The sequence below is a fragment of the Austrofundulus limnaeus genome, unplaced genomic scaffold (genome assembly GCF_001266775.1).
Source record: "Austrofundulus limnaeus strain Quisiro unplaced genomic scaffold, Austrofundulus_limnaeus-1.0 Scaffold372, whole genome shotgun sequence".
Taxonomy (NCBI): domain Eukaryota; kingdom Metazoa; phylum Chordata; class Actinopteri; order Cyprinodontiformes; family Rivulidae; genus Austrofundulus; species Austrofundulus limnaeus.
In genome coordinates, this window is record NW_013952774.1 from 375,483 (window position 1) to 385,102 (window position 9,620).

Here is a 9,620-nt window from a genome sequence, read left to right on the forward strand (position 1 = left end):
TTACACAAACATAGTATTGATATTGTCCATGTGCCTGTGTGTTTGTACGACCTGACAGTTGAGATGGCTGTAAATCCCAGCTGTTTCCAGCTTGTACAAAACATCACAGTGGTTCACTCCTGACGTGTCAGCAGAGACGATGTTAAACATCTCATACGGAGGAATCAGCACTTCCTCCTCATCAGAGTCCAGCTCTGAGTAGGACTTCAGGTAAGCCCCGTAACACGTGTGTATTTCAAAGCACGTCTTCTCTCCAAAATGCCTCAGCTCCCTGTTCAGAGAACTGGAAGCAAAGGAGCCAAAGCGCATGTTCTGACCAGGTTTCCCGGTGAACAACAGTTTGCTTCTTCTGAAGCTCGTGTAGCAGCTCCTTTGGTTGACTTTCAGCAGCCTGATGGCATCAGAGAGCAGGAAGTGCAGAGCATGAAATTCAAAAGAAGTCCTGTAGGAGTCCTTCCCTCCGCGAACGGCTCGGTTCAGGTCGGCGTAGGACCCTGCTGTGTAGGCACACAGGGCCCTGAAGTGATCCAAGGACAGCTGGTCGTAGAAATCCTTGTTGTGCATGGCTCTGAGAGCACAAAGCTCGGTGAATGTGGTGTGCAGACCTTCCCTGGTGCTCCTTGGTAAGTAGTGACGCTTCACCTTGATGAGCATCCTGTCAGAGCAGCCATGGTACATGTCATCAACAGAGTCAGGAGAGACACTCAAAGGGATCTGGACGAGCTGCTGGAACAGAGCAGAGGCGGGCTGAACCGGGCCTCTGGAGGAATTCAGCGAAAGACCGTTGGGTTTCTGCACAGCAGGCTGGACTGAGACGGTTGCAGACTTTACAGGATCTTCAGAGGTTAAATGTTTCGATCCACGTGGCAAGGACATCTTGAAGTCCATGCGTTGGACATCAGAGGCGTCTACAGGGACGGTCTCCTGCTCAGGCAACTGTAGAAGAAGAATTAGGTTACAAAAGCATCTTAAGCAGGAAGAAATGTGCTGTTTCCAGTAAAGTCAGGACCTGTTTCTGTTTAAATTTTAGCAGCTGTGAGTCAATAACACATACTGGGATGTGACAATTTGCACGAGATAGCACCTAATGGTATTTTCTAAATTTAAATAAAACAGCTGCTACCTTCTCATCGAAATATGGTTTGAAAGTAAATTTATTCTTACACCTTATGTAATCTTATACCGTTGGAAAGCCTGTTCATTTCTCTTTTACGTGGTGCCACATTTGTAAGGAGCATGCATCTGTGGGATGAGCAGTAGAGCTGAGTATGTGGGTTGCACACATGAATCTTCTCGGTCAAAAAGCGTATATTGCTGTTATTGTCACTTGTTTTGAGCCTCTGGTACCTCAAAGCGTTGCAAATCAGCTGCCCGCTATAAGATTTATTGCCAAGAAGCATTGTTACAACAGAAATAATCTACAAAGTACAAATAAAATATAAATGTACAAATTGGCAAAGGGGTATTTTCAAAATCCAGCAGGATACTTCAAGTTTTAACACGAGCAATTACTGTTTTTTTTTTGTTTACACTTAATTCACTGAAACTTGAATAAAAAAACATTTCTACATTTTCAGTCATATTTTGATTATTTTAAGTCATTTTCCCCACTCTTTAGAGCAGAGGTTCTCAAATTAGGGTCCCAGGACCCCCAGGGGTCCACGAGCCCTATCTTGGGGGTCCTCAAATATTTTCAGTAAATGGTTATTTTGGATTTTATTTGAAAAATGAACACGAGGAACAATGCACTAGTAAAACAAACATACTAAACCAAAGAAAAACATGATATTCTCATAATATTTAGGGGTTAAAATGACAGTAAATTATTTCTAAAACAGCATGGGGTTTATGAGGGGGTCCCTGGAAACGTTTCACACTTGTAAGGGGTCCTCAGACCCAAAAGGTTTGAGAACCCCTGCTTTAGAGAGCGAGGGAGTTAAATATCAGTACACATCCTAATTAATAATACATCTAAAAATGTAAACATTAATTTTTTTTATCCAGCTGTTGTTCTGCACTATTTTTCTTACAGTTTTTGCATCCAGAGGCTTCACCTCCACAGACAGACAGCAGAGGACAAGAAATACGAACTTCATGTTTGGTGACGCCTATAAAGAGGAAAAACAGTGTTCAAGGTCAACAAAAGGAGCATATTTTTAATCATAAGTGTAATTTAGACCAAAGTCAATTTTTTTCCATACATCTGAGCTATTGGCTTTGTAATCAAACAAAAAAAAGTTTGCTCAAAAGCAAGAAAAAAAACATTAAAACACTTGCTTTAATGTCTATTTCTGGGTGAACCACAGATTAAAACTCTTACCTGGAGTTCCTCTGCCTGTGTTTTAGCTGCCAGTGAGTGTTATTCAGATGATGCAGTCATCTTCTCTTATAAGGTGATGGATGAGTGGGAATCCGTGCCTCAGTTAGAATAAACTTCCCAAAAGTTTATTTTTAGGCACACAGAAAAATGGAAGTCAGAGATGATTAGTCAGATTACTGAAACACTCTTCCAAGTCATCAAGTTCCTGTTGTTACCGTAGTTTGATTCTGTCACGGAAGTCAAAATTTCTGCAAAAAAATATAAGAACTGCTGAAAGACTTATAAAACTACTCAGATTTGAAGAAATTTAAAAGTTTTAGTCTCAGCGTTTGGTTTAAGAAAAGTGTTACTTTTTTTTATTAAGTACCGTAACATATTCCATAAATTTGGAATCCCATTTGTTGTGTGAAAACTGAAACCCTGATTAACATTTTTTCTGAGAAGTAGCATTCTGCTGAAATGTTTCCCTGAAATGCCTTCCAATTTGAACGGAAAGTCCCTTTATTTTTAATTTTCACATTCTCATTTAGAGTTCACATCTACAACTATATTTCTTGTGATGTTAAATATGCTCAATTATTTTGACAGCTGCTTCCATCTCATCTCAACTGGGATCCAAGCTTTTAGTGTTACTTTACTAAGAACCTAAAACAGCAGTAGAAATTTGAGAATGGAAAAAGATTCTGCAAGACTTTCAATTTGCACAAAAAAAGAAAATATTTCACGTAAAGCATATTTGCACACCTACTGAAGGAGCAACATCTGGATTTTTTTTAAATGTCAAGTATTTTGCCCTTGGTTTTCAAAATAAAGCCATTAAAGCTCAATTTGAGACTAGTGGAATAAAAGGTGCAGACTTGTTTATTTTTAATAAAGCTGCTTTAAGTACTTTTGAGTTGCATCTGTGACAACCTGATTTTAAATTGACTCGATTGATCTTGTCCTTTAAATTGTTAATTCGACTTTGAAAAGAAACTTTTCCTTCACCCACTTATCTGCCTCATGTGAGCTGGTTCCCATCTCAAGCAGTCACTGTACAAGAGGTGCAAGTCCATCAGAGTCAAATTTTCACATCTTGGGACTATTTAAAAAGTTGCTGGTTAAACAGGTTTGTCTGCTGGAGGAAACTGGGAGTACCCAGAGAAAACCCACCGGTGCACAATGAAAACATGAGAAGCAACAGCTCTAACCACTGAGTCGCCAGTGTTCAATCCTTAAATACTGACTCTAAACATTTGACATTTTATGTTGCGAAGGAGGACAAAGAGTGAAGGTATGACATGACAAAATTAACAGCAAAAGTGTTTGTGCCACAAGTATTTCACATTTTAACCAAAATGTTTAACAGAACATGCCAGATTCTTTGTTCTCTGCAGGTAAGACATGAAACGAGGACAAAAAGATTAATTGCATATCAAATAATTCTTTATTTCATTTAGTTGCATTTAAAAATGTACATTTACTGTGTGCTGCTTAAAACTGATATTTTCAGCCTGTGAAATTCACACTAATCAAGTTTCCTGTTAAACATGAATATATCAAAAATACAACATTAAAATTTGAAGGTAGTCTGACCATCGTCAACCAGAAATGCATTTGGTTGAGAGTCGACCGGAACCTAATCAGCGTCATCCTAGAAGGGGGAAGAAAAATAAATAAAACTACCAAAAAAAAAAATACATTAAAAATACAGAATAGTTTAAGTGAAGACGCACGTTGCTGAAGAACGTCTCGATCAGGTTTTGTGCAGCCTGGTACACCAGATCATTCTCGTGGCTCTGCAGCAGCTCCATTCGCTCCAGTCCACCCAGCTCTTCAATCAGCAGACTCAGTTTCTTTGTTTCCCCAAGCTTCCCTGCAGCCTTCAGGAGTGACAGTTATTATTAAAGCTTTGTTTCTGTTCATTACAACTTGTGTTCTTGTTACAGCTTCCTGCTCTCACCGTGAATATGTTGTTTATGGCTTCGAGGATGATTAAAATTACTTTGGCATCGTTAACCTGCAGCAGGTCTAATATCGCTTCCAGGGCTCCACTCTGCACCAACTGGACCACCTGCTCTGCAGTGCCCCCACAGGTGAAGTTTGTCACTGCCCACACGGCTTCCTTTTGAGTCTTGAAGTCTCCCTGACAAAAACCAAGTCTTGTGATTGGCTTGAGATTTTTGTTGAGCTATAAAAGCAACAAATCGTCAGCCTGCTTACATTCCTCAGCGCTTCCACAAGAGGAGGAAGCAGGCCACAGGTGATGAGCTGCTGGATTTGTTTACAGTGGCCTGCAGCGATGTTCGACAGAGTCCACATCGCTTCTTTCTGCAAGGTGGCCTTTTTGTGCCGCAGCAACTTCGGCAAGACATTGAGAACTCCTGCATCAATCGTCAGCTGAGTGTGCAGGTCTGAACCACTCACTATGTTCCCAATGGCACGGAGCGCCGGGGTCTGGAAGTTTAGTCAGATGAGCACAGAACATTAATTACTACAACAAACGAACATTAAGAAGGTGGTAGCTCACTGGGCTGTAAGGGGATTGTGAACAGCTTTAATGAAGTGTTTCATAAACTTTTGGGGCATTCAACTTCCTTGCATGAGTCACAGAAGCATGCAATCATGTTGCTTGACTTAAAAATAATGCACGGGCATATCTACCTCATTGAATCCATTAATAGTCAGTTGCAAGCAGATCTTCAGACATTTCATGGTTGGCTTCAAGATAATCTTTTGTCAATTAATGTTAAAAAATGTGTGCATGTATTTTTCCTCACCCAGGAGACATTTCAATATAACAAATCAACTCACTTCTTTAAACAAACCCCTTGATATCGTCACTACCTACAAATATCTTGGAATTACTTTGGATTCTCATTTGACTTATCGTGATCATGTACAAGTCTTAACCACTAAATTGAAACAGAAACTATACATTTATTCAAAAATTAGATCCAATCTGACATCTTCTGTTTCAAATATCTATCTTCATGCCATTATACTCTCAACCATGTCGTACTGTTTACCTGTTTGGTCTCTTACAACAAATGAAATCTTAGAACCCATAGTTAGGCTCTACAACAGGGCCTACAAAATTCATAAAGAACTTCCTGGTTAGACTCATCACTGTACAGTTCTTTCATTGTCTGATGCCTTGACTTTTTAGAATTATGTTTTGTATAGTGGTATTAATTTACGTTTTCAAATCTTCCAAGGTGTCAGTTATGGAACTCTCTGTGCATTGTTGCCCAAATCAAATTCTGGAGGTGGTCATTCAACTAGATCTGTTACAAAAGGACAACTGATATTACCAACTTTTAAAAACTGTTACGGCCAGAGGTCTTTCTTCTATGTTTATACTAAAGCATGGAATGACATTCCTCAAAACATAAAGTCAAAACTACAGCCCTTTAAGAAGAATCTWGTCTGCCATCTGCTGGACACTTTGTTGTGCTCATATTTAGACGTCCTATTTTCCAAATGCTGCCTTCCTGAAATTTGGTATGCTTGTTTGTCTTTGTGTCTATGGTGTATAATGATGTGATTGTGATGCTGTAATTCTGAGTGTTTTATGTGCTGCAGAACAGGAACCTGCTGTAAAACAGCAATTATGCTGAGTCAGGCTTGATTTTTAATAATCTTTTCCTGTTAAATCAAATCTGCAACCCATCTGAATTTTGCACCAGGTGCTTCCAACTCATGAGCTCTAGAGTTGCCCTTTCAACACCTGCAAACGAGCTTCGTTTGAAGATTATTATTATTATTTTGGAAATTGGATGATCAGTTGCCAACTTGGAACAGTCGCAGCTCAGCCAGATGCCACCTTCACCATGATGTGAAACTCCAGGTATCTGAAGTTGTTATGAGATTACAATACCACAACACGAAACTCTTCATGGCTCATGAGCTCCACCAGTCGAGGGAGAAGGCCAGTTTTTACGATGATGTCAATGCGATCGTTGCTGCCATCTGTCAGGTAAGAGATAGCCCAGCATGCGTCACACAAGATGTCCTTGTCACAGAGATGGAACAACTGGATTAAAGGAGGAAGCAGCTGAAAGAAACAAATGCAGCACTTTGAGTAGTTTGTACACCAACACTGCAGACTAAAAAAATGACCACTCACTTCACACACACACACCCCCATCCTTGTATTTGCATTAAACTGAGGACATTATATTGACTTCCATTCATTTTTGTAACAGCATTTATGCCTAACCCATTTTCCCCTAACGTTAATTACTGGTCTATTCCTAACCTAACTAAAAGCCTAATTCACACCGTACCTCTAAATCTAAATAGATATGGAAAAAAAACCACTGTTGGGCTTGAACCCCATGGGGACCTCACTTTTTTTAAAGACTTTATAGGCTAACCCTGACCGTTTGCCCTAAAATTAACCTCACAGGTACTTACCAGACCCTAAAACTAACATAAATAACCCCACACCTGTAATTTGCATTTGGACCCGTGCGGACCTGGCATTGGTCTCAAACGCGGCTACTTTTTTGGTAAAAAAATAAACATCATCATTATTATATAAAAAGAAATAATAACAATCACAATAATAATAACATGTTAGAGAAAAAAAAAAACATCCACACACACACAAGGACCGGGACAAGGTCCTTGGTCCTCACACTGTAGTAGAAGCGACACACCTGTTGGACTGCTGACAAAGGTGGATATGGGTTCTTGTTTCGGCACAGATTAGACAACGTCCAGGTCAGGTTGCGCAGGTAACCAACCTGCAATTATAGGCATGCAGTAGTTTCAACAAATTTGACAGTTTATTTTTTCTACAGCGTATGAGCACAAAAGAGGAAGGGACAAAACCCCTCAATGTCTCAAGCTGTGGCTAATTGAAACCTGTAGACAAAGACGAAAGTTGCCATGACACAAGACTGGATGTTTGAAATCATTACACCACTGATGTGAAATGAAGGCTGAATTTACTCCAGAATTACACGTCCTTACAAAATATCAGCTCTAAATAGAAAGTTTTTTTTAGCCTAGTCACTTCTGCTCAATATGTGGAAGTTATAGATAATTATCGCATTGTTAAAACCGATTATTATGGTAGCTATATTCATTCGGGTGAGGGTTAAGAGTATTTTCTGTGGACTGATACATTTATTATATTCAATAACTTGAATGTTATTTGGATTGGGAGGTATCCATATTTTCACTGGAGATTTTTAAAGCAATAGTTAAACACTTAGTAAATTGCAGATTGGCAATGTTTTCATGATGGTTTGAACATATTTATCATGCATCAGTGGATATTAAGATTTACCAGCTGGAAGAAAAAAAAATTGCCAACTCATCAGGAAAGTGACTCATTTAAGGTTTTCTGCTCAAGATTAAACTTTTTTTAGCTACCTACTGCTCAAAAAGTGTTTCATAAAAGATTATATTTCAGATATTTCATTATGACCCATTGATAACAAAAAGGGAGCCAGTAAATTTTAACAAAATGCTGGTGCAAATATTTTAACTAAAGCAATACCTCTGCCCGTTTCTCCACTCTGACGTGTCACAAACATTGATTTGGACTCATGTTCATGTGTTTTGATATTTAACCTTTAGTTTGTAACTTTGGTCATGTCATCTTGACACAGTCTCCATGATATTCTCAGGAGAACTTCCTGGATAAATGAGTAGTTTAGCAAAAATGTTTCTTAACGTTTGTCAAGTGCACAACTGAGCTGTATTGAGCAGAACTCGTAACTTACTGGTGTGTCTGGAGAGAAGTGAGCCAACAGTGCTGGGATGACATTGCATTCAATAAGAACATCTCGGTAAACTGGACCATCACCTGCAAAGAGTGGTGGTTCATGGCAGGAGAAATGTAGTCACAGATCTTCTGAACCTATGGCAATAATAATAATAATTTAGGGTTTTAACCTGCAATATTTCCCAAAGCCCAGACAGCCTGTTCACTGATGTGCAGCATGGGAGAGGCCAGCAGGTCGATGAAAGCTGGTACAGCCCCGTGTTCCACCACCTGAGGACAAACCAAAAACAAACATTTAGTGACTCAACGTTTCCTTTTCCACACAACACAGATAATACAATGTTTCAGGACAGACACCTGCTGGGTGCACCAAGAGGCTCCAGAGGCGATGTTGGTCAGAGCCCAGGCTGCTTCAAATTGCAGAGCCGGCTCATCATCCAGGGACAGGAAGGACACGAAACGGGCCAGCAGGCCAGCATCGATAATCTCCTTCATGGGAGGATCATGACATTTGGACAGCAGCTTCCTGAGGAGGTGGTCACATTAATCATACAACTCTCAATAACAAAAAGCAGAGGGACAGCTCAGTTTTTTTTTTCCTGACTCAGCATTTTTGAAACTCAGCAGCTCACCTGGCTGCCTGACAGCCTCGGGTCTGAGCCTCTATGCTGTCGCTGTTAACGTCCAGAACGATGTCCTCGAGCTTGTATCCCACCTGAAAAGACCCCCCCCCCCTCCAGCTGTGAGCGACAGTCCTAACCATGTTCCAGTTAGATAAGGTTTCAGTGGACTAACCAGGTCTTTATGAGGTGACAGCGCCTCCTCATCAGGGAGAGAGGACAGGGTTATGTTTCTTCTCTTCAGGAAACTGTCGTGTTTCTGAGCTTTACGCAGCTCCACGCACTCAGTGATCCTCTTCTCCCGACGTTTCTACAGTAATTAATGACACAGTTCAAAGTGGGAAAGCAAAAACAAAAATAAAACAAAATAAAATCATTAACAGCCTACTTACTGCTGGATCTTTTCCTTTGTTTTTGAACTTGGAGATGCGGTCACCAGATACGTCCTTGGTGGGCATGTTGGTTTGACGCAGACTGTTTGACCCAGATTAAAGTAAACTTCTTCTCTGTAAGGTTTTAACCAGCAGAACCACCACAGGTGAATCAAATCAGCTCTGATTGCTTTGATGACGTCACGCAGTTGAACACCTGCATTGGAGTAATGTTTTTTTTTAGAAAAATAAAGTTGGATTATTTTATCATTTGAATTCAACCAGATGTAACCCAATTCCCAACTATTTTTCTGATTCAGCCTTTTTTATAGTTTATACATGCTTTCAACTATTCCAGTTTCACCAGTATAATATTACATATTTTGTTTCCAGTATATAACTGGATCTAAATAGTTTGAATAAACTGGATTAATAATGTGAAGTTTTAACAAATAAGTAGCTTAAGTCATGGCTACTGATTGTTGTGTTAAAGATGGACTCAATGTTCAAGCTTTAATTATCTTGTCGTGTGTGTGTGTGTGTGTGTGTGTGTGTGTGTGTGTGTGTGTGTGTGTGTGTGTGTGTGTGTG

At 39.8% G+C, this 9,620-nt stretch overlaps 2 protein-coding genes across 2 annotated transcripts; both read right to left on the minus strand.

Moving 5' to 3' along the window:
- Positions 1-888, minus strand: LOC106528327 (ecto-ADP-ribosyltransferase 5-like). The gene has a single exon (XM_014023475.1). The coding sequence runs from the start codon at positions 886-888 to the stop codon at positions 1-3; it is 888 nt and encodes a 295-aa protein (XP_013878929.1).
- A 2,835-nt stretch (positions 889-3,723) lies between these two features.
- kpna7 (karyopherin alpha 7 (importin alpha 8)) lies at positions 3,724-9,162 on the minus strand. The gene is made up of 12 exons (XM_014023495.1): positions 9,052-9,162; positions 8,835-8,969; positions 8,672-8,754; positions 8,397-8,565; positions 8,210-8,309; positions 8,038-8,120; positions 6,964-7,050; positions 6,180-6,356; positions 4,523-4,756; positions 4,263-4,445; positions 4,036-4,182; positions 3,724-3,953 (listed from the first exon to the last, which is right to left on the minus strand). Exons 1-12 carry the CDS (start codon positions 9,115-9,117, stop codon positions 3,939-3,941), a joined length of 1,479 nt encoding a protein of 492 aa, XP_013878949.1. The 5' UTR covers positions 9,118-9,162; the 3' UTR covers positions 3,724-3,938.
- Positions 9,163-9,620: the final 458 nt, after the last annotated feature.

Excerpts from the sequence above, each read along its gene's own strand:
- LOC106528327 (XM_014023475.1), bottom strand. The coding sequence starts at position 888 with ATGGACTTCAAGATGTCCTTGCCACGTGGATCGAAACATTTAACCTCT.
- kpna7 (XM_014023495.1), bottom strand. The coding sequence starts at position 9,117 with ATGCCCACCAAGGACGTATCTGGTGACCGCATCTCCAAGTTCAAAAAC. Across the intron at positions 8,566-8,671 it reads CGAGGCTGTCAGGCAGCCAG|GAAGCTGCTGTCCAAATGTC; the intron begins GTGAGCTGCTGA and ends CCACCTCCTCAG. Across the intron at positions 7,051-8,037 it reads ACTTCTCTCCAGACACACCA|GTTGGTTACCTGCGCAACCT; the intron begins GTAAGTTACGAG and ends CTATAATTGCAG.